This window comes from Crocodylus siamensis, chromosome 1 (assembly GCF_052110815.1).
Source record: "Crocodylus siamensis isolate JL-2025a chromosome 1, ASM5211081v1, whole genome shotgun sequence".
In the NCBI taxonomy this organism is placed as follows: Eukaryota; Metazoa; Chordata; order Crocodylia; family Crocodylidae; genus Crocodylus; species Crocodylus siamensis.
Window position 1 is genome coordinate 126,958,636 of NC_143395.1, and position 25,194 is coordinate 126,983,829.

The 25,194-nt window shown below is 46.1% G+C and overlaps 1 protein-coding gene across 1 annotated transcript in view; it reads right to left on the minus strand.

Annotated features, from left to right (window-relative positions):
* The window catches only part of AGPAT4 (1-acylglycerol-3-phosphate O-acyltransferase 4), a 128,573-nt gene that overhangs the window by 85,638 nt on the left and 17,741 nt on the right, over positions 1–25,194 (minus strand). Inside the window, exon 2 of the mRNA XM_090042562.1 lies at positions 16,853–17,094. Coding sequence (XP_089898688.1) covers positions 16,853–17,030 — 178 coding nt within the window. The 5' untranslated portion in view covers positions 17,031–17,094. The remainder of the gene's footprint in view (positions 1–16,852; positions 17,095–25,194) is intronic.

The following is a 25,194-nucleotide window of genomic DNA, read 5'->3' on the forward strand; positions in this document are numbered from 1 at the left end:
GAAATGTTAATTATTTATGCCCCAGCGTACTGGTTGAGTGGAGGGAAAGAATACAAATGAAAGAGTCTAATTAGAACGGGCTAGAGAAGGGAGGCACCATCCACCTGAAGACAATCATCCTGGCATCTCTTCTACTCTGATGTTTCTATCGTTTCCCCATTTTGTTATGAGCACACTGTGCCCACGTGGACAAAAGGAAACTACGGGACATTAATCGCCTCCCAGGAGGCAGAACCTTGAAGCTGTTTACATTTGTCCCAGTTTGTTTTTCCATCCTGGACTTCAAGGGCTGGTGACCCCAACCAGAATATAAATGACATGGGGAAGGGGACCCACCCTACAAAAGAGTGCGGCAGAGGAAATTCAGTGCACCAAGTCTCACTGCATTTGTAACAGCCCTTTGCAACCTTTGCCAGAGAAGGGCACAACACAGCCCAGAGTATCTACATTTAGTCTCAGCAGGCAAATCTCCCCCTGGGGGCACCAGTAGCTCTAGGACAGAGGTGGGCAATTATGTTGGCTGGAGGGCCCCTTAACAAGCGTAATCATACACTTAAAAAGTCAAACACTTACTATAACATTTTAATTTTATTACAAAAAATATTTCTCATGATTTGTGTTTGAGTAGTACATATAGAGGGGATTGCATAATACAAACATTAATCTGTAGTCTTGTATATTGTGTGTGGGAGCTGTGTGTATGTTGGGCTGTGGAGAGGTGTATATGGTGAGATGTCAGGGGGGTTGAGAGGGAGACATAGGGTACGTTAGGGGGTTGTGTATATATGTGAGGGGTTGTGGGGGACAGGGTGTGGGTGTGCAGTGTTTGTGGGGTGAGGGGGGTGTGGACCCCCCACAAGACAGTAGCAGATAGGGGTGCTCAGGGCACTCATGCTGGGCAGCTTGTGGCTCCAGCCAGCACTGAATATGACAGCCAGGAGTGCAGCCCCTGCTGAGACGGCACTAAAATTGCCAGCACTCCCCACCATGCATGCACAGCCCCCACACTCACGGTATGGGAGGGAATTCCCATGTGCTGGAGCTGGCTGCCTTCCCTGCCCCATAATATGCAGGTCCTGTGGCTGAAGCACATGGGGCTTCCCTCCCGTGCCACACCAGTGCAGGGGTTACGTATGTGCAGTGGGGAGCACCAGCGATAGAGGTGGTCCAACTAGACTGTACCCCTTATCCCCATGTGCAGCGCTGGCTGGAGCCACATGCCCCCAGGCACCAGGACTCAGTACCAGCACCTCAAGTGCCCCCACCTGTTGCTCCTGCCACTGCCTGCCAGAGCAGTGCACCATGGGGGAAGTGTGGGGGGGGTGGTCCCTACACCCCTCCACTCTCCCTCAGACCTCCACACTGCCCACCTGAGCTCTGTACTGCTGCTGCCCCCACCCAGGCATGGGCTCCACGTTGCTGCCAGCCTCAGCCACTTCCCCAGCATCCCACTCACTCCAGGCAGAAGGTAGGGAAGTCAAGCAGGCCCCCCACAGCTGCAGCAGCCCTGCTGAGAAGCTGCATGCTGGCCACGCTGTGCCTTCTGCCCACAAGGGTTGAAGCAAGGTAGAATAGGGTGTGCATATACATGGGTGCCTTGTTCCCACCCTTGCGGGCAGAAGGGCTGGGTGGATAAAGAAGTGCCTGGTTGGCTGGATCTGGCCCATGGGCTATAAAATTTTGCCCGCCTCTGCTCTAAGAGAGAATGACATCTGGCTGCTTTCCTGAAAAGAAAAAAATCCAAAATTGTTCTTGTTTAAAAAAACAAAAACAAAAAACCCCACAACACCACACAAAAGGATCACAGTATATTAACACCAAGAACCCTGGAATTAGTGAGATGAGGTAGTTGTAGGAAAGCATTGGTTCCACCTGATGACTGCCCTGTAGAAGATGGTGCCAGAGAAGTTTGCTATTGAGGTGCAGTGTTCTCAACATGACTAGAAGCAAAGTGCCCAAATGGGCAGCACAAGAACACAAAGCAGCCTCTGTGCTTGGGGCACTCTTGAGCCTTTTCCAAGGGTGCACACTGCTCAAAAGACAGCAAGGAAGAAAGGCATGCTCACACCCTACTCTGCACCAGGAAGCATACGGTCCACTCTGTTCCTTCCACAACAGCAGAAGATCCCAAATTAGGGGTTAGGACCCCAATCAGAATTACAGCAGCTACAAAAAAAGGTCACAGAGGCCAGAGTCCCTAATTCCCTCAAGCCATTTATCCTGTGTGCCTACAATTAACTGGAGTGGGGACTTACCACACCCTCAACTGCTCCCTGGTAACTTCATGTCCCTGCAAAACCACACTGGGGAGCAAAAGCTGTACTGTAGCCACTTAACCTTTACACCTTGTGAAACAGGCCTACCATTTTGAATCCATCCGTCAAACTTCTAAAGACCAAGGAATGGGATTTCCAGAAACAGTGACAGGTTGTAGAAGAAGCCTCTTTGACATAAGTCAACAGAGCATGCATTCTCAACTCACAAGGAAATTCCTGCCCCCAAATAAAAAAGAAAATATTTGTATCCAAAAAAAAAAATGAGGGGCGGGGGGGGGGGGTGTTTTTTTAGCCTGGTATCTCTCTCTTCTACACAGCACTAAAAGACACTTTTACAACAGTCACTGGGTCAAATTCTGCTCCAAGTTATGCTGGTGTAGAAAAAGAGCGACTCCCAAAGAATTCAGCAATTTTAGATCTACACCAAAGAAACAAGCCACAGAATGTAACACCATCCATCTATGAATTATAAGTTATTCAAAATGCCTATCAGGAAATGCTAGTTGTGTTTCATCTATGGATGAAAGACATCAAGCTATTATGCATGGACACATGCAACCAACCACCACCACCCTCCGCTTTTTTTTTTTTCTCCCCCATCCACAAATCATGATCATTTCCCCCATTTTGTAGATGGGAAACTGCTATAGTTCTGTTAAGCAAAATGCCCACAGCAAGCTGACAGAAATGTGAAGACAGCCCATCCCCAGAATCCAGACCAGTCCACTAAAGCTGTCATAAAAAATAAATATTTTATTTTGCAAAAGGGTAAATTCTAAAGATGGGAGAAATCTGATCCAGCTACATTGTAAGTGTTGTTGACAGAATTGAGATGGGCAAGACTACAGTGATTTAATCACAGGCACTACCTTGCACAATCCTCGAGTGACTGGTAGTAGCTAGAGCAGGGCCAGGCAATTATTTTGGACAGAGGGCCACTTACTGAGTTTTGACAAGCTGTCAAGGGCCACATGAGTAGTCCCACCCCTTGACATGCGCCCCATGGTTGTCATCTTGTGACTGGAAGTCCCACCTCCTAACCCTGACCTTTGCCACCAGAAGTCTGTCCCCTTGCCCCCAGAAGTACTCATGTAGTATACTATCACCTATGTGTACACAATAGCTTAAAATGAAGAAGTCTTACTCTGGTATATTAAGGGGGGGGGGGGGTGACAATAGGTTTGTGGGCCTGTGGATATGTGGGGGGGTCTGCGCGTATGGCAGTGTGAGGGGGATATGCATGTAGGATTCCACCCCCCACACACACACACGCAACCGGGGTACCAGTGTGGGCTTTGTACTCCCCAGTCTGGTGATGCAGCTGGGAGCTACATGCTGCTGGAGCAGGATGGGGGGAGGGAAGCTGGGAAATGGTTGGCGTTGGGGCGGGGCAGGGCTGGGCAGTTGCTTCCTGCTCCTCCTGAGTCATACTGCCCCTGGCTCCTGTCATCTTTGATAGGCAGCCAGGAGCATATAAATATTAATATTCTAAATTTTTTTAGAGGCCCTGTGGGCCAGATTGTGAGACAGTGCTTATGCTAAGCAAGGCCTAGCATTAAAAACAATGCACTAAAACTCCCAGAATGCTTCAAGGAGGTTGAGGAGTCAGCGATTGACATTCTGGTAATCACTTTCTGACCCTTAGATGAAAATACTGAACTTCTGACCTTTGAACAATGATAAAAATAGCAGACATGCCGCTTACATTGTTAAGAATAGGAAACTGCATGGCTAAACTGCAATGACGAAAAAACAACCGCATATTATGTCAGTTTTGACATTTTAACCCTGCAAAAACCAGCAAAACATATAGATGAATAATGTATTTAGATTATAGAAAGTTAGCATAAGAAATATAAAGGTCATTAAGGATTAACATAAGAAGTGTAATGATTATAATACAAAGCGTATCACCTGATATAATAATATAGATAAGTTAACTAAATAACCAATAGAAGTAAGAATTAGAAATGCATATGTATAAGTGTTATCATATATAACTAATAGTAAAGTTATGTTAGATGCCTCGCTTCCACCAGTTTTGTATCTTTTGCCTAAAAAAAGATAAGGGACTCCTTTTAAATGAGCTGTTAACCAGTTCTGAGATTACTGAATCAGGCAGCCGCACCTAGCCTCCGGGTTAGAGAGCAAGGGCTTGATTTGGGAACCTCGTGAACCAACAGACCTCCTTTAGTTTATGACTTTGTGAAACAATAAAAGTTTTAAATTGAACAGGTCTGAGCCTGTGCTTAATTCAGTCCTATATAATTCAGCATCGAGCTCCCACACAGATATAATGACCTGGCAGGCCAGATCTATCCTGCAGGCCATATTTTGCCTGCCTCTGAGCTATAGCCTGCTAGTAGCAAAAACAACCAGATGCCTAGTCCATGGGATCAGGATAACATCCAAATAAACTCAGGCCTAGGCTTTACCAACTCCACATACTGGACGTTATACCACTTCCCTTCCAAGCTCAGAGACTCCATCACATAAATCTGTGCCTCATCTATACCTCTTCCATAGCCATTTCAGACTTTCATTTCTTAACTGTGTCCCACAACCAGTTCCCCACTCTGCACTGACCAAGCCGAAAAGGAAAGGCAACATCTCCAGTATTTCCAATGCCAGAATGCATTATAACAGCAGTAGGGAGGCAACCTCACAACAGCTGTGGCACCTCACTTCCAGGTTTAGTATGCAGAGTAGGAGCAGGTGGGTGGCATGCTCAGAAGTGACCCCCCTGAGATTTTTAGTTGCACCAGTTCCACTGCAGACTCCCAGAAATAAGGTGCTTTCTCTCCCAAGGGCACCACAAAGGAACACAACTCCACTCAGATCTGGCCAGTCTGGAAGCAAAGTGATTTTGGCCAGCAGAGCTTTTGTTGTCTGGGGGAATTTTGGTGCCAAAGGAATTTTTCTGGCAGATATGGGTCAGCTGCCATAGTCAAAGATGAAGTAGCTCCACAGCATAGACCAAGTAAAGAAGTTGGCAAGGCGATCCATTCTCTTTTCACACCTAAACTCCAAATACCATAAATATAGCATCAGAAACAGGGAATGCATATATGCAGAGGCTCCAGCTATTACAGAATGCAGCTTCCCACCTATTTCATAGGCACATCAGATCAGTGTTCACATCTACCTCCTGGCTCTGTCATTTTCCATTGCCAGTTTAAACCCCTCATTCTATATTTCAGAACAGTAAACTTTGTTGGAACACTGAAGACTAATTTTTAGTCTACGAATCACCATAACTAAGGACTTAGCTGTTGGAACCGAGGAAGGGAAAAAGGTGCAAGTGTACGAGTCTATCATGAGATGGCAATGAATTATCAGTGCAACATGGCCATGAAAAGGGCCAATGTGCTTCTAATTTGCATTAAGCAAGGCAAGGCGTCTCCAGCAGAGGTAGGAACACCATTTCACTTGGCACTGGTAGGACCTTACAAAGAATGCCCTGTATATTTTTCTAGTCCATGTTTAAAAAAGGTAAAAGTTCAGACTGAAATAGGTGCAGAGAAAGGCTTCCACAATGATCATCGGAATAGATAATCTGAAGTGCTTGATTTATTCATTCTAGCGAAACATAGGCCAAGAGGGGTAGGCCTGTTATCTAAGTGCAGTGATGTGAAGGAAGAGGACATGGCAGAGATGCAGGAAACGAGAAGAGCTATTTAAGAACAAAGGGCATGAACCCACCACAGACAAAATGTAGGCTGGAATTTAGGCGTCTTCCTCAGACCGCTTGCCTCTGAAACAGCCTTCCAAGAGGAGAATTAGGAACAAGCAGCTTAATTTAAGGGAAAGCTTGTTAAATCAATTCATGGGGGGCACATCTACACTGGCATTAATGCACCATAGTTACTACACATTAAAAAGTTCAATACCTATAATAACAGGTACTAACTCAATGCACAGTAACCGGTGCTACTGTGCAGTAGTGCCAGCACCCCCTCCCCTTTTTTTTCTCCTTTTTCTTTTTTTTAGTGATGCTAATGCACAGTAGATTAACTCTACTGCACATTAGTGTGTCATGGCAAAAGCTGGAACTGTGTGCTAATGCGCAGTAGAACTAGTCTACTGAGCATTTAGTGTCTCATGTAGGTGCACCCAGGATCCCACAACATGGTTCTCTGCAATACTAGGGCACTGTACGTGTTCCCTGATGTTCCTTTCAGTCCCATCTATGCTCGTCTGACAAAAACACTGCTCATAGAGCTCAGGACAAAGCATGAAAGAGCTGAAAAGCCTATCTAAGAAGCAGTTAAAAAACCTCTGTAAAGAGACTTTACACCACAAAGGTAACTCATAACACCAACTTCCCTTGTCCCTAAAAGGGTGCACACACACACAAGCAAGCCAAAAATCTGTATTAAGAGTTTTTACACTGAAAAGGAAGGTATGCCAGAGAGACTGGAATCCATTAGACCTTACTACTAGCTAAGAACTTAATATTTGAATGATCCCCATGTAAAATTAATAGGAACACATACAAGACCAGCAAGCAGGCTATACTTCAACATAAAAAAATCTTAGTTAAAAAGCTCATTCCTTCTTACAAGCAAGTTTGCCTTCTTTTAATTTCATTCCCTTTCCATCAATCACTTTCTCTGTTTTGCCTGCTTTCACCAAAGAGCTTGGGCTAGGATGGTGCAGGCACCAAGGCACACAGATGGCAGTCCAGAGGTTACAAGTTCAAGGCCATAGCAAAAGTGCTCAGTGTGGCCAGATTCAAACAAGCCTGGGAATTCCGTCATAAGGATTATTGTATAAGTACCCATGAAATAGTTCTGTGCAACATGGCTTAAAATTGCAAGTTATCTTTACATACTAAGTCAGAGGGTGAGGTTAAACGACAATGTCCAAAAAAGCCCAGAAGCTCCGCTTTTAGAATTTTTATATACGTTAACCTTTACTTTGTTACTAGTGTACTTTCCTCGTACCACATGGAAAAACCGTGTTTTGCCTTCACAGTTTCACAACAAGACACCTCTCTCTGTTCACTATCATCACTCAATAAGATGCAAGATCTCCACTGTCACTTTGCTGATTTAGCACTAGGTTTTGCTGCGATGCAGCATTTCAAAGCCATGCTATGTGAATGGTATGTCTGAAATGCAAAGCAAGTCAAAACATTAGCACAGTAATCTCTATACATTAACCATGCCTATACAACACCAGTTTGTAGTAAGTAGCAACAAATCCACTGCAGACTTGGTATAAATGCATCAAGAAAGCCGATGAAAGTACTATTAGTATTCCATGCCATTGTGTGCGATAGCCTTCTTAACAGAAGGCTTAAACCTGAAAGACAGAGATTTATTAATACTTAAAAGTGGATCTCAAAAGAGAGCTTGTCGTTTATATCCGATTAAGTTATTCATATAACAAACACAGCTTTGCCTGCTATTGCAGGCAACTAATGTCAAATAAAAGGCAATTCAAATTCATCATGCTACATTTTGGAAGTATTTAGGCTGTTTGTCCCTCTTATTCTTTACAGGAAGACCGTTCCCGAAACATCCCTCCTAAATTTCCAACTTAAAGATTGTCTTAACAACCATGTTATTTCATTTGTGCTTTGTCAACCTTGTCCTTTAGCTCACAGGCTCAACTTTTAAATGGCAGAGGCCACATGCCCCACCAACAAGAGCCACACACTTGGAGGCTGCACTAAAGGGGGACCCAGGCTGTCCCTGAGTGCACAGGTGGCAAAATCATGTGCAAGTGGGCACTCTGCCACCCCACTGCAAAAGCATGGGCAGGTGCTCCCCCACTCCACCACACATGCAGGGGCAGGGGCAGGCACCCCTGCACTTACAGCTCCCTGCCTGCAGGTTCCCCCATGGCATCTCACCCCACAGGCACACTAGACTACCGGCTTCCTCAGCACCATGGGCTGTGCTGTCTCACCCCCTGAAGCTTGGTCAGGCAGGAGAGGCCTGGGGAGCCCGAGACCCTGGGGCAGTGCCAGCTGGGGGGGCTGCATGTTAACCCCTTACAGGACACATGAAGCCTCCAGGCCACCAATTGGACAGCTCTGCTTCATTTTCCCTCCACAGTTAAATGAAAGATGTATTGATAGAGCACAGACATCTTGGCTAAGCAAGCCAAGCTGCTCCCTTCCTTTTATGACAAGCTGTCCATTCCCCTGACCATCCCAGTAGCACTTTTTTACACCTGTTCTGGCTGGACTTCATTTTTCCTGAAGATAGTTATCCACATCTGAAACAAGAATTGGTCATGTCTGACTGTAGAAAAAAACCCAGAGTGAAATCTAAGAGCTGGTGTTTTCCAAGGGGCACCTCCAGTCTAATGAGGTTGACAATCACGGTTTTACTCAAACTCTGCCCCAGGAAAAGAGCGCATTCGACTCTTGCTTATCTTCTCAAAATCTAGCTGGAACAACAAACTTGAAACCGTGCTTTATTTAGCACCCTTTCATTTCTAAAGTGATCGGATATTTTATAGTAAATAGCTTTGTTTGGACTTCTGCCCTGTCTAATGAAGAAGGGTCAGGAATTCCCTGTTCCTCTGCACATTTGTCTTACAATGACCCCTCCCTTCCAATGCAAATGATTTGTATGTTGCAATTTGCAGAATGTAACTTTACCCAGGGGTGTAATAACATCCCTTTGATAGCACAAGTACAGGCATTAGTACTGCCTTAATTTATTTATAAAGGCAAGACAGAAGCCAAGACCACCTCTTAAAACTAAGCGTGTGTTCACACAGCTGTACTATTGTTGGCAGTATTGTTGTTTACAGAGTGCAGCGTTCACCCCATGCAAAGTCAAAAAAAAGCCAATTACCACTGAAGCAGGTGTATGGGCCTCATCATGTGCCTCTGAACAAGGGGAAAATTTGCTTTCTCTGCACAGAAGACAAAACCCAAAACACTATGTGCACCTCATGCCCCTTGCACAGGGGCAAACATCACCACGTGCAAATAATGTGGAAACACCGAGTGATTGATCCACCAACATTTGGGCTCAATTCCAGATATTTCCTCAGCACTACAGACACTCTTCACCATGCTACGTCTACAAAGTTCAGTTGGTACAGGTCACTCTGTTCTGTGCCAGTCATTAGTCAGTACCACACAAGCCCCAGATCTTTCGTGCCAAGAGTGATGCAAGAAGTGCAGTCTGTCCTCAGCTGCCTGGTCATGCGCCTTGGACTGGTGCAACTTTCCAACAGCACACCGTGGGAAGCTCCAGAGTCTATTGCTGGAGGAGAGAGGTGCTTGTGAGATATCTGCTCCTCTCAAAATGTGCCCACGCCAGAAATGGAAGTCAAGTCCTTCTCTCCCCGTAAAACACCTACGCCCAGATCAGGAGAGAGTCGGAGAAGAGCTGTTTAAATAATCCGATGACTAGCCAAAGCTTTCCTTTAACACCATCTTTCAAATAATTTTTAAGGCTTAATGTTTCCACATGTTGCTGCAGTTTGCAGCATTTGTTTGCATTACTACAGAAACACCCTGCCATACAGTGTAAAGGCAGGATTTACTAGGGCTGTCATCTTGATGAGGGGGCATTAAACAGAGGCCTGAAGCCAACTAGTAAAATACACATTTGGAGCCAAGACTGAAGTCGCAGAGCAAAAGCTGAATTTTGGAAGTACAAAAAACCCACATACTGACATACGAGAGAGAGGGTACTAGTCGTTTGCTTGAGTTAAGGAAAAGGCAGATAACACAGAAGCTTCACCACACAAATCAAAAAGGCAGACAGATACCTACCCTCACAGCCACTATCTTCAGGAAAGAATGATCATCATGGAAAGACAGGGACTGAAATTTCCCAGAAAACCTTTTTCCCCCGCCAATTCAAAAAAAAACAAACACACTGATTGACACATGCAGTCACATGGGTGGCAAACTGGCTCCAGGGGTGCACCCAGAGCGTGGTGATGGATGTGTGGGCAGCGGAGTCCCCCAGGGCTTGGTCCTTGGGCCGGTGCTGTTCAACATCTTCATTAGTGACCTGGACAAGGGTGGTGTGGAGAGCAACCTGCTCAAGTTCACCGATGACACCAAGCTGTGGGGTAAGCAAATACACCAGCAGGCAGGGACCTCATCCAGGCAGACCTGGATAAGTTAGAGAAGTGGGCGGATCTGAACAGGATGCGGTTCAACAAGGACAAGTGCAGGGTGCTGCACCTCGGGAGAGGGAACCAGCATTATGGTTACAGGTTAGGGGCTGACCCTCCTCAGCAGCACAGAGGCAGAGAGGGATCTTGGAGACAGGATTGACTCCAGGATGAATAAGAGTCACCAATGCGACGAAGCAATAGGCAGAGCCAACCGCACCGTCATGCATCAACAGAGGCATCACTAACAGGTCCAGAGAGGTCTTGCTCCCCCTCTATGCAGTGCTGGTCAGGCCGCAGCTGGTGTACTGTGTCCAGTTCTGGGCGCTGCACTTCAAGAGGGACGTGGAGAACCTGGAGAGGGTCCAGAGGAGGCCACTCCTATGGTTGAGGGCCTCCGTTGCCAGCCCTATGAGAGGCTGAGGGACCTGAATCTCTTCAGTCTCCACAAGAGGAGACTGGGGGGGGGGGGGGGGGGAAATCTTGTGGCTGCCTACAACCCTATCAGGGGCCACCAGCAGGGACTCAGTGAAAGTCTGCTCACCAGGGCCCCCCTTGGAGTCACTAGGAACAATGGCCACAAGCTGAGGGACGATAGGTTTAGGTTAGATATTAGGAAGAACTACTTCACTGTAAGGGTGGGTGGCCAGTGCCTGGAATCGGCTTCCCAGAGAGGTGGTGCTCTCACCATCCCTGGAGATCTTCAAGAGGAGACTGGATAGGCACCTGGCTGGGGTCTTATGACCCCTGCCACCCCCAGTGCTCCTTCCTGCCCATGGCAGGGGGTCAGACTCGATGATCTGTCTAGGTCCCTTCCCACTCATTGATTCTGTGATTCTATGGTTCTATGATAGTTTAAAGTAGTTGTCCTGTCCTCATCAGGATAAAAATCAGAAATTTGGGAAAAAGATCCACTAAAGTATCCAGTGGCTCAGTGGTTCATTAAGAACAACTGCTCAGGATATGAGAGACCCAGATAAAGCAAGGACTTGAACTTGTCTCCCACATATCCTAGGTCAGGGCCGTCCAACTTCTAAGCAGCCTGCTTGCTGCTGCTGCATGCTGCTCTGGGTACACATTGCAGTGATCACACCAGCAGGGTCACGGGCCATGTAGAGCAGTGTTTCTCAAACCATCTGATGTGGCAGACTGGCAATTTTTTTTTCCAGCGGGCCAGGGACCGGTGCCCAGTTCAGCCGGTAGCAGCAACTGCATGCAACAGAGCTACACAAATGCTCGACTGGCTGTTTCTTTCTCTTTCCTCACCTTGCACGACGTGAAGTCACCTGGAGTGCTGGAACATACAAATTGCGATGCTATGACATATCAATATTATGCTTCTGAAAATATATTTCTTTCTTTCCTGGCAACTCACTGCAGACTGGCGACTGGTGGCTTGCAGACTGGCACTGGTCCACGGACCAGCACTTTGAGAAGCACTGATGTAGATGCTGCTCTATGCCCACAGGGGCATTGCACATTCATGTGGCTCTGGCCTCACTTTCAACTCCCAGCACAGTGCATCACCACTCTCCATGGAAGTGGAACCCAGAGGAAGGAAAGGGAACCTGGTGATTCCAGCTGCTGTTGCAACCCCATTGACAGGGGAGGAGTGACAGCCAGGTTGGAGCCCACAGACCACAACTTAATTCCTTGTGAGCCACATGCGACCTGCAGGCCACCAGTTAGACAGCTCTCGTCTTGTGTTGCTCACCCCTGCTCTGGATGGCATGAACAATCATTTTCCCTTTTTGTCCAAAGACTATCTATACTGGTTCTGAGGGAGGAAAAAGATCACACATACTTAAAAAAGACAGCCAGCCAAGGATCTTTTCAACTTATTAAACAAGTGATGTCTGACCCTAATCAAGCTTACCCAAGTATAAGCTATTAGAATCTGATCAATAACGCATTATTTCATGGACTATTTTGAGAACTTGGTATTCAGAGCTAGTTTTCATTGCCCTGTTAGCTCAAGCTTTATTTCAACTGAGTGGAATATAGTGGAAGTTGAGTTACAAAATAACAGACACTGGAAAACAGAATGTAATACGCACAGAAATAAAAAAACAAAAACAAACAACCCTAAAGTCTTTGAAATGATTTGCTTTTCTGACTTCAAGAAATGCTTTTTGTAGTGTCAAAAAAGGGGGAGCATACACCCCCTGGATTTTAAAAAGAAAAAAAAAAATTACTTGTCCTTATTTTGACGTCAAAACGGAAGTGCATCAAGCAAGATCAAAAGGCAGTTGCTACGCTGCCTCCCCTTTGTTCTAAAGTTATACTGCGCCTGCTCTCTCTCACCCTTTGGCCAACTCATTCATAGCATAATTGCTCTAAGCAACAGGATGTTTATCACCACGTTACAGTACACTTTTTCCATTCTCCAATTGACTTCAGTCAGGCCTGCACTCGAGTTAAAACTGTTTTATTAAATTGATGTACCAGTATTTCAGAAGGCATCAGCCTCACAGCACACACTTATAGAAACGAAGTTAAAATGCCACAAGTTCAAACAAAACTAAAAAAAAGGAAAAAAATTTAATACCATTTCCCCTTTGCACAATTGCAACATAAAATAAAATGAGTTATAATAAATTCTAGCAATGGAATGAAGGTCTGTAGGATAGAAGTCACTCTTAATCTACAGCCAGTTTGCATCAAGCTTTGAGTGGGTAAAAATTTCAAAATGCAGCCTCTTTCACCAGCCAGTTCTGCAGAGCTCCACAAAGCTTTTCCTGACCTAATGGCTGGCTTTTGACAAAATGAAGAGGTTTCCTTTCTTTACAGCCTGGGATGCATTTTTCATTGGACCTGGTCACCCAACACCCATCTAAATCATTTCTATGCAATTCTTCCACCAACACCCACCTTTCAGTGCATCTGCAAGAGGCTCTGAGCAGACAGACATTCCTTCTATTCTAAACTCCCCATACAACAGAACAGGAGACTGCTTCCTCTGCAACATGCCTAAGATTTGTCACCAATAAAGCCAATGACAGCATGCAGTTCAGGTATGCAACAAGATCGCTTGTTATTCAAACGGATCATCTTATTCATCTAACACAGTGGTTCTCAATATGACTCAAGGCACTATTTGGAAAGTGCCAGCTCTTACATTTTATTTTTTGGGGCTTTTTTTTGGTGTAAAAAAAGAGTAGTGAAAGCTAACACAAAACAAGATGGCTAACTACTAGGTCTGTGCAAGTTGGCAGCGATCCGATCTCCCTTCAGATCCTGCCACTTTGGATGGCAGTGATCCGATCCACAGCTCTGGACTGGGTTTCCACCTCAATCTGGCCAAAGCAGCTCCAAAGCTTCGGAGCTGCCTCAGAGATCTGGCCATAGAGTATAATGGGGAATCAATTAAATATCTAGAACTTTGCAAGTTTCATCCAAATCAGAAAAAAACAACAGATATGGTAGCCTCTGCTGAGAGCATGAAATCTGCCAAGTTTCAAGAAGATCAGTGCAGGAGGAGCTTGGGGTGGGGGGACTGTACCCCAAATTCTTGAAAGCCAAACTCATGTCACAGCTGTGTGTTACACCACAGGGGGGCCAAAACTGCAGGGCTGGTAGCTCTTACTGAGGCTACAAAGCCTGCCAAGTTTCAGGAAGATCAGTGCAGGTGTTCAGGGGGAACTGCACCCCAAGCTGCTGACAGGCAAAACTCATGACAAATGACCCCGTGTGTTAAGGCACAGCGGGATGACAGCTGCAGAGATAGTGGCCCCTACTCATGCCATGACACATGCCAAGATGTCAAGGATCTCGTTGCAGGGCTTCCGGTTTCTGGGGCCCTGCACCCCTAGCTGCTGACAGACAACACTTGTACAATGGGTGCTTGTGGGACTGACTGTCTGTCTTGGGGCAGTTGGTTGTTAGAATTGATTCTTTCTTCTCCTTAGCCTGGTTTTGTAGATGCTAATTGATGGCAATTAACTGACTACATTAGCTAGGTCCCATATATTGAGCTAGCTCCTGAGTGAATCATGATTGATTGGTAACTGTTAACACAGTAGCTTAGCAGCCAGGCCTGCGGTAGTATCTCCCCTCCCCAAGACAGACAGTCAGTCCCAAAAGCACCCATGGCACAAATTTTGCCTGTCAGCAGCTAGGGGTGCAGGGCCCCAGAAGCCCCCTGCACCCATCTCCTTGACAGCTGGCAGGTGTTGTTGCCTCAACAGGGGCCACCATCCCTGCAGCTGTCACTCTGCTGCGCCTTAACACATGCAGCGTCACCCATGGCATGAGTTTTGCTTGTCCACAGCTTGATGGGCAGTTCCCCCTAAACCTGTGCACCAATCTTCTTGAAACTTGGCAGGCTTTGTGGCCTCAGTAAGAGCTACCAGCCCTGCAGTTTTGACCTCCCTGTGGTGTAACACAGATCTGACAGGAGTTTTGCTTTCAGAAATTTGGGGTGCAGTTCCCCCAAAACCACTACACTCATCTTCTTGAAACTTGGCAGACTTCACGCTCTCTGCAGAGAGTCTACCATCCCTGAAGGTTTTTTCATTGGAAAAAACAAAACAAAAAAGTTATAGATGTTTTGTTTCGCCATTAAACCCTATGGCCAGATCTCCAAGGTGGTTCAGAGGTGCTTCAAAAGCTCCAAACTGCTTTGGGAAGCCTAAACGAGGCCGGTGCTTCAACCCAGACATGCTGCTTTGGACCCCAAAACATCTGATGCTTCTCTGGATCTGAATCTCTGTCCAGAGCCTCACACAGCCCTACTAGCTACCTCTGTTTTACACTACTTTAATTTCTTCAAGTTCCATGGAGTTGCTCCCAAGACTCCCATATGAGATCAATCATCCTTCCTAACACCCCCACTATAAAAGTTGCGCTGTTTGTATCCATGGCCAAATATAAGGAACCCCTCCCTCCCCCACCCAATTAATAAATAGATCCCAAGGCAGATTCTGCTACCTTTATCCACACTGAGTAGTGCCTTACTCTGCAGCTATACTCACAAATTTCAATGGAACCATTTATGTAGTAAGCTACCTGTGAGTCAGAATGGAAGCATCTGGCCCAATGCCTTTCTATGAATAGTGTCTTACACATATCCTGAGTTTTTCCACAGAGAACATATGAATACCAAAATTCTGAAGGCATTTTTTAAAACAAGATTCCCATTTCACTCTAAGTTAAGTCTAGTTAATATATTCTATACATGATACTCATAGAGATTACAATAAACCACAGAGATACTGTACTTACATGCAACAGTTCAGAAGACACATAGCTATTCAAGGACATATTTGTTCATAGTTCATTTGAGATGCATGTAATTAGTAAGAGTATGCAAGTGGACCATATTCAAATTCGAATTTGGCCCAATTTGGGGGACAGCATTTCCATTAGCTGATTCAGATCACTGTCCCAATTTGATTCTGTCAAAGCTGAAGATTCTATTCCGATTCAGCAAATCAGTGATATGCTCTTTCTATACATCAAGATACCAGGTGGCTCACGAATGCCGAGATAGTGGGCCAGATGGGGCGTCCCACAGGAGCGTGGTGAGCCGCCCCCTGCCCCCCTCCCCCCATGCGCTTGGCAGCAGACTCAGAAGTGGACCGGAAATATTTCTGGTCCATTTCCGGGTATGCTGCTGAGTGTGTGGGGGATGCCCGCCGCACCTTCCTGGCTCAGTGATCAGCTGCTGGGGGACACTGGGTGCCCCCCCAGACCCAGGAAGCGCTAGTTGCCAAGCCAGCAGGGTGCCCCCCCATGCTCCTAGGTGGGGCAGATAAAGCAGCTCAAATCTCAGTGTTTACAAGCTGCCTGGTACCTTGAGGTTCATAGAATAAACATTTAAAACCGTCTCTACGGCCAAATGATCAAATCTCTCCAAATAGAATTGGAAGCCTCCAATTCAAGTTTGGAGAGATTAATGGCTCTCCCGATTTGATTGGATTCGGAGATTCAGCCCTCCCCCCCCCAAAAGAAAAACAAAAACCAGGCTGAATCTCCTCTGAATCTAAATTAGCAACTGAAGCTTTGCAGAGCCCTAGTAATTAGTCACTTAAGCACACACCTTAGGACTCCAACAGTACTGAAAATTGGAAGACTTACCCAATTAAAAAAAATATCAGCTTACTCCAAGTAGATTTCCACACAAAGGAGATATTCTAAATTTCTTTCATCCTAATATATGTAACAATACAGTTACCAACATGATGCCACTGAATTTCAGTTTTAAATCATTCGCTGATTTCTCAATATTATTTTCTTGAGAGAATGGGAATAGAGCTTAGGATGATGAAAAAGTCTCCCCCTTAAATCGACATCAAGTGAATGGTCCAATATGAACAGCAGTTATATACTAGCACATTTTGACAAAACATACCTTGAATTAAAAAGCATGTGAAAGGGTAGGGATTTTACACAGCAATTCAAAAACTGATATTAAACTAAGAACTCACTCATTGGACAAGGTATGGATGTAAAAGTTTAAATTAAATAAGTAGTCTTACGGCTTGAAATGCAGTACGCCAGCCTGCAATTGATCCTCCTGAAGAGCTGCTTGTTGATTGGCCAGAGTAGAAGTGTGAAGAGCTGAATGAAATTAATTATCAGTCCAGATACTATAAATATATAACAGATAAGAAGGTGACAAATGAACTGAGACTTCAGAAAGCCAGTGATGTCCATGGTTCATTAAGAATGCAAGGGAACACCTCCAAAAAAAGCAAGATCCAAATATTCAGAAGATAACCTGCAAAATAAATATATTATCTGTCAGACATTAATGAAGTTTCTTCTGTGCACAGACTGCTAACATTAATAGACTGTTTTCCTACTAAATCTCATTAAAATATTTCATCTTTTTCATTCAAGGGAAAAAGCCAAATATTTACAAAGCAAAAACATGGAAGGCCATACTTTCAACAGATTTACAATCAACTTTGCTAGCAAAGCCAATATGCACAATTTTTTTCTTTTTTAATAGCTCAAACAGATGGCTATGACATACCAAAGGTATTATCTCTACACCCCTTACAGACAAAGCATGCAACAGAACTCACCACTGCATTAAAAACAATTATAAGATATTATATTTATTAGGGCTGTATGAAGCTTCAGTTGCCAATTCGAGTCAGAGGAGATTTGACCCGATTTGGTGACCAAATCTCTGAATCAGAACCCCCCCCCTCAAAAAACAGAAGATCCATTAAAGAGGTCTGAATAGAATCCAAAGCCTCCAAAATCAATTTGGAAGAGATTCGAAGGTTCAGATCAGCTGGGGAGAGGCAGGCACAGCCAGGCGGCTGCAGGTTCTCCAACAGCTCCTCCGGCTGTGTCTGCCTCTGCCCCAAGTTGGGGGGAGCCACGGGAGAAGCCCCATGGCTGGACTCCAGCCAACTGCTAGAGCTTGGCAGTGGTCAGCCCCAGCTTCTGGACGGTGTGCAGCACCCTGCTGAGCCACACTGCACCCATGCCATGTGACAGCTGCCTCATAGGTGCCAAGCAGGGGGGCGATCCCCACTGCATGGGGGTGGGGGGAGGCTCTGAATGAGCCCTCAGAGGCCCTGATCACTCCTGTTACAGCTGTGAGTGCAGGGCTCCCCACCCCGCTTTCTTTAAAGTGCCAGGAGGTTGGGGCTGGGCAGGGCAGCCATGCAGGCTTCTCCCATGGCTCCCCCCGACTCAGGGCAGAAGCAGGCACAGCTGGAAGACCCGCAGGAGAACTTGCAGCCACCCGGCTGTGCCTGCCTCTTCCCAGGTGATCCCAAATCAGTGCCAAATTTCCAATCCTGATTCGGCTGAACTGAATGGGGACAGTAATTTGAATCACCAAATTGAATTGCTGTCCTCCAAAAATTGGACAAATCCGAATCAGAATTGAATACTTCCCTATTCACACAGGCCCAATATTTATTATTTGAAATAATCTTTTATTTTAATTTATAATGTTTTATATATATTATTCATAATGTACAATATTAATTTGAAATAAGAACTAGACTTTAGCACCTTCAATATCAGCCCTAAAGCTTACAATCTTGAGAAACTCTGGAACAAACCAACCATGAATTATAGGGAAGGGAACATGATCACCTACTCTTATACTTTGGCCTCCATTAAAAAAAAAAGGGCCAAACTGGGAACTAAATTAATAGTTCTTCGGAAGTCAAATCCCTTCGTTACAAAATACCATCCTGCCCACACTATGATCTCTTTTCATTTCTAATCAGAGCATAGTCCATGAGGTAATGTGTGGAACAATGAGACTTAAAAACAATGTTCTTTTAAAAGCTATGCAAATAACATTCTCCATTTTTCATCCAGTTGTTTTCTTACACACTTCTAGACCCAAAGACCACATTACATACATCCCAGAAAGCCTCCTTCAAATGTCTAGTTTAAATGAAAATAACAGGATTTGGTTTTTGTCCATTATCAGAGCAGGAATCCATTACAAAATTTTTACACAGGGTGCTGGAGATTTCTGACAGTTCTGCTAACTGTTAAAAGCTTTGGCTCAATCTAGTACAGAACTTCCCACAATTAATTTTAAGCAAGTGAACAGTTCCACTTCATTTATTAATGGACCTTTTATATGCTTAAACACACCCACACACTGAAGTATTTGACTAGATTGGACCAGAGATTCAGCATCTTGCAAGACTTTTTTTTTTTTAAAAGCTTTAAGGCAAAATGCAAAATAAAAAGTGAATGACCTTAAAATAGCTAGGCACATTGAAGACTCCAAACCTTTGAATGCAATGGGTTTTCCATGGATTTCAGGGGAAGCAAGATGTCAACCAATGCTCCCCCCTTTTCTGGGGTTTGAAGTTCCAGGTTAAACATTAATTTTATATTTAAAATTAATTTTATTAATTTTATTCAGGTTTGTGCATATATACACGACACAAGCCTTCCATTATATTTACTCTTCTAGTTACAAAGCCAAACCAAGCAGTTAAAAGATTTTCCTTAGCCACCAGGACCTTTGCTTCTCCTGGGCCTGTCCCAGGGACTTTTGTGCCACTTTCATCATGTTAGTTAGTTTTTGATGAAAGTTCAGCACATACTCCACCACGGAGGTCTTGGTGGGAGTGATTTTTCCTTTTTACTCTTTTCTCACCAAAATCGAGAGGACCTCGAACTCGCCTCCCAAACATCAATTCGAATGGCGAGAACCCCGTGGACTCCTGGGGCACCTCCCGGTAGGCAAAGAGCAAATGCAGCAATTTTTCATCCCAGTCATTGGGGTTAGAGTCCACATAGGCCTTTCGCATCCCTTTCAAGGTCCCATTGAACCTTTCTACTAGCCAATTTGTCTGAGGGTGGTAAGCTGTGGTCGTAAGGTGTTTCACCCCACAACACTTCCACAGGCACTTTATCACCTCTGCCAGGAAGTTTCCACCCCGGTCAGTCAGGTTCTCAGAGGGAAAACCCAGCTGACAGAAGATTTTGGTTAGGGCATCAGCAACCACAGGTGCCTCGGTGAAGGTCAGGGCAACTGCCTCCGGGTACTGAGTGGCAAAGTCCACTAGAGTTAGGATGTACCTTTTCCCTCTACGAGTCTTATGCCTCAGAGGGCCCACAATGTCTATCCCCACTCACTGGAAGGGTTGATCAGTGATCGGGAGGGGCTGTAGGGGAGCCTCTCTCCTGTCCCCACTTTCGCTGGCAGATTTCACAAGATCTGCAATAGTTCGTTACATTCTGGGCAATTCGGGGCCAATAAAAGTTTGCCTGCAGTTGCTGGCGTGTCCGTTCCCTGCCCATGTGACCGGCACACGGTAAATTGTGAGCCATGGAGAGCAATCGTTGTCTGTATTTGCAAGGTACTATGATCTGGTGATGGGATTTCCAGGTTTGGGCATGGCTCTTTGGCACCCACAACTGGTAGAGAAGTCCCTTATTCCAGACCACCTGCTCCCTCTTTTCTGGGTTAAACTTCCTCTTTTGCTCCTGAGTTATCTGCCGGAGGTTCTCCAAGCTGGGGTCTACCAGAACCTCCTGCTTGAACTCCTCTTGCCTGGCTAAGCCATCAGCAGAGAGTTCGGGGGCTCCTGCAGGGAGTGCACTTTCACCCTTAGGGACTTTTTTGGACTTCTTCCTGAGAGTCTCTCCTTCCTCTGCCACTGACAGACTAGACACTTCCCTGGGACTGTCACTTAGCCCACCCTTGGGGTTGCTAGTTCCCTCAGGAACTGGTGTGAAATCACCCTCCGCTGGGACCTCTCCCAGGGCAGCCAATGGTATGGCTGTCTCTTGGGAAGTTTCTAACCCTCCCCTCTAGCCTTTTTGCTCTGCAGACGTGTCACCATGTTAATGCAGTAGGGCCCTAGCTCTAGGGCCTGGTCCAACTTCCTATGCAGAAGTTCTCGATTAAGTATATCCCGTCCCACCAAGATGGGAGCTGGAGCCCCTTCCATCACACCGCCTCTTCACTCAATGGGTGACCGGGTTACCTGCATCTCAAATGGCGGAGACCCCACCCCTTGAATGGAAAGGGTCCTCCCTGAGATTATCTGCAGGTGAAAGTAAGTTGGCATCAATTAATGTCACACTGGACCCCATGTCCAGTTCCCCAATAAGGGTTCTCCCATTGACCGTTATCTTGGTCTGGTGGGGGGCCATCACCTCCTCTGGGTTTGTGATCCTGTAGCAACAGGCACACCCCTCAAAGGGGCTCGGGTCTCCCCCCTCATTGCTTACAGCTGTTGCATGTCTGACAGGCTTGGGTTTGTTGCTTAACTTTGGGCAGTTGGGCTTGATGTGGCCCGGCTTCCCGCAGTTATAGCACCCCCTCTTCTCCAAATTGGGATGTTTGGTTGAATCAGGGGCCTCCTTACACTCAGTCTGGGATGGCCCCTTTTCCCCTTTTGGAACTGGCCCTCCCCTCCCCACTCTTTGGAACCCTTTATGTTTCTTTCCAGAGTAGGGAGGCTTTTTGTCTGACCCTTCCCGATTAAGCAACAGCTGATCTGCAATTTCAGCAGCCTTATGGGCGGTTTTGGGGCCCCTGTCCTAGGGTTTTAATCTCCCTTGGACAGCAATAATAAAATTGGTCCAATGTCATGAGATGGTGCAGTTTCTTGACAGTGTCAGCCTTGGCTCCCCCTACCCATTTAAGGTAAGCATCCCGCATCAAGGCCACATAATTAGCCATTGACTTCTCCAGTTGTGGGCAGATATTTCGGAATTTTTTTCGGAAATAGTCCGGTCCCAACTTGAACCTTGCAGCCATGGCCTGTTTAAAGGTATCATAGTTTTCAGCTGCATCTGTGGGCAGGCTGTTCAGGACCACTGCCAGGTTGCCATTTACCAAAGCGGCAATGTGCATCATGTACTTCTTCTCAGGCACCTTTAACTATCGGGCTTGCTTTTCAAAGATGCTGAGGAATACGTCGGGGTCATCTCCGGGTCAGTAGCGAGCGAAGGGAGAGGAGTTCGGTTTGGGGCGTTCCCCGGGCACTCGCGGAGGGCCTGCATTTTCCCCGTTGGTCCGCAGATGGAGTACCTCTAGTTCGTGCTTGCGCTTGGCCTCTGCCTCTCGGGCCTCCGCCTCGCACTGGAGCCTTGCCTCTTCGTTCTCGCGCTGTGCTGTCTTTTCTGCCAGCTCCATCTTTTTTAGCTTCATCTCCATTTGTACCTTTTCACGCTGTGCCTGGGTTTTCAGCTCCATCCTTTTTAATTTTAGCTCATACTTGAGCTTGCTCTGTCGCTCCCGCTCTTCAGCTTCTAGCCGCATCTGGTACTTCCAGAGTTCCTCCGTAGGGGTTGATCTCCCTGAGGACAGCGAACTTGGCGTGCGGTGCTGTGATTCTGGGGAGGACTCAGGAGTTGGTGAGTGTGGAGGTTGCTCTATGGCCGAGTCATTGTCGCACAGAAGTTTAATCAGTTCCTCCTTCTTTAGCCCTTTCTCTTTTGCCAGCTCTTTTAGTTCCAGCACAGTCTTTTGGGCGTACTGCTCCGCCATCCTGGCTATCTACACTATTTAGTTGACCCGATGCCAAATTAGAAATTGTTTGCTCAAGGGATTTTGGTGACTCTATTACTCTTCCCAAATTATGCCTGTAAAACAGCAGGGTATTTGTATCCCACTACTCCCACCACATGTGGCGGGCCAGTAGGGGGCACTCCTGCATTGAGCCGCCCACCTCCCTGCGCCCGACCACCTTCCAGGCTCCGAATGCCTCCCTAGGGGCGCCTCATGCTTGGCCAACCCCTCTCCCGGAGCACACTCGTTAGTCTGGGGGTAACGTAGCCACCACCACCCTGAGAGGGGACTGTTTTGGCCCTGTGTCCTCAGGGAAACACAGGCCCAATAGTCCAACAGGTACTCGACCCGGTACAGGCACTTGGGGCACTTTCCCAAGTCGGGGGCAAAAAGTAAAGTCTCCCTTAGTCCGCAGACCTAAGGGGTCTCTCAGGCATAATTTAGACCCACCCCTCAATAAGTCTCCCACACCAGTCAAAAAGGAGAACTTTATTGATTACAAGGGGTAGGGGAAACTAGGGTACAGGATTGAGCAATATCTTAGAAATCCTAAAGACCAAACAGTGTGGCTGAGGTAGCCTTTTGATTACGCATCTGTGTTACTGCCAGCTAAATATCTAATCAGATTGAGCAGCTTACTCACAAGCATCTTCCAGAGGCTGGTTGAGTTTCCCCTCTGGAGTCTTGGGGTGAGAGAAAGAGAGCTAGGTCCAGATGGTAAGGCTTCTCTGTCTCCCCTGCTTTGCTGCTGCTTCACCTCATGGCCAAAGAGAGCAAGCGAGCCTCCTACCCCCCCCACCAACCTATATAGCCCCTGTGACCTCATTCACCTGGTCCAGTGGAGGTCAGCCCCAGTTGGCTCTTAGCCAACCAATTTGAAATACATTATCTGTTACCAGGCAGATGCCCCTCACCCAGGTGGCTGATGCCAGTCATGTAGGCAGAGGGAGCAGGTTTCCCCCTCCCTCAGGAGTGCAGCCAGCTCAGGTTACCTAAAGAGACAGGCCGAGGTGTGAATCCTCTGTGCTGGCCCCTCTAATCACATTGTCACAGGGCAGAGATTTTGGGGAGAAACCAAGGTGGCTTTCTGCCACACCCACAACAAGAAGCAGGCTTAAAAAAAGCTCGGGACAGTGCTGGGGGATACTATTCCCTTACAGATTTCAGATGACAATGGATTTTGGATAGGAAATATGCTTTTTATGGGAGTCCGTGTCTGTAGGCAGCACCATAAATACTGGTACCAATCCACAGTGCTTACTGAAAAATTCCCCACTGACTTCTATTGGCTCACATTTAAAAAGCCATTTTATGGTTATAAGAAAAATGAGCTGATCCCTCAGTTGATTTCAGCAACATTTGTCCCATCTCCTACTGAACTGTACAATAATGCTTAAAAAGTCAGGCAAGACTTTTTTTTTGGACAAACATCAAGGAAATCAGATTCAACTAGAAAGGCTCAGAGGTCATATAATATATAATGTTAATCAAAAACAAAAGTGTTCTGCAAATACAACGATAAGACGTACCACCCTGCTATTCTCTTCCTAAGATGCAACTAAGTATCTAACCACAATAACTTAAATTTAGCAATTTCCTCCTCAGACCAGCAGTTTTTGGCCTTCTAGTTCTGGGGAGTTACAAAATGGGAGCTAGTAATATGTCACAAAAAAGTCTTAAGAGGGAAGCTCTTTGGAACAGGGACTGCTTTTACTTGGGACAGTGCTTAAGGGGCCTTGATTCTGGGTTAGTGTCCCTAAACACCACTGCAATACCTGTAAAATAAGCCAAACTGACTTTACCCAGACGGTCTGTGTTTCACACCATACTTGAAACTTACTCTGAAGCAATCAGTAAGGGGACTATTTGGCTAGGTCTCAATAAAGATTTTTTTTGCTAAATCTCTACCTTTAGAGGCACACTACATGCACCCAGAACTGCAATGTGACGTACATGGAAAGGATTACTAGTGTTCTCAATCCTATTACTTGTATAAAAATGCGCTTTTTCCCATAACAAACATTTCCTTCTGCTTCCTTGTACTGGGTAGAACCTAAAAATAACATTGAAGTAAACGCTGTTCTGCAGTTTGAATAGTAATGCAACATGGCATGTGGATTAAAGAAAAAAAACCCCTGTCATTAAGATGGGGAAAAAGGTAAGTTGTTTACATAGTCATCCTCCCCAGCCCCAATTTTATTTTAATTTGGAATTCACTTTTGAGACTGGAAACATATTAACACAGAATAGAAACATATTGGTTTAACAATTAAGCAGAAATTGAGGTACTCTTGTCTAGCAGGGATGTAAATATAATTTTCTAAAATCATCTGTTTAACCTCCTCCAATTACAGTATATCAGTCAAATGGTTAACTGATACTACACCTAGTCCCGATTGGGGGGAGTGCAAAGCCCCAGGCCAGCGTCTGTCCCACTCTGCCCCACCAAGGGGAAAGAGCCACCGCTGCCTGCTCAGGAAGCTGGGGGAGCCAGGAGCCACACAAACTTGGCTGCTGGGAGCCTCTCCCCGGGGCCTTTGACTAGGGAAGGGGTAGGGGGGGGAAAAAAGAGGTAGCAGCGCAAGACCCACCAGACAACACAGCCCACATGAAGCCACCAGTGGCAGCAGTAGGCAAGGGGCTTTTGCCAGCCCACTGCAGCCACTGGTGTGCAGGGAGGGAGGGAGCAGGCAATGGGGGTTGGGGACAGCTTTAAGTAGCCTGTTATCTCACTACAAAGCATCCAGGTGTGACTGACCAGCTAATTGCTAATCTTTAGGCTAGCAACCTTTAGGTTGCCTGTTGTTTTCTTCTTTAGCCTCATAGGTGATGGGTACTAGTCTTCCCCTTACCCCTCCC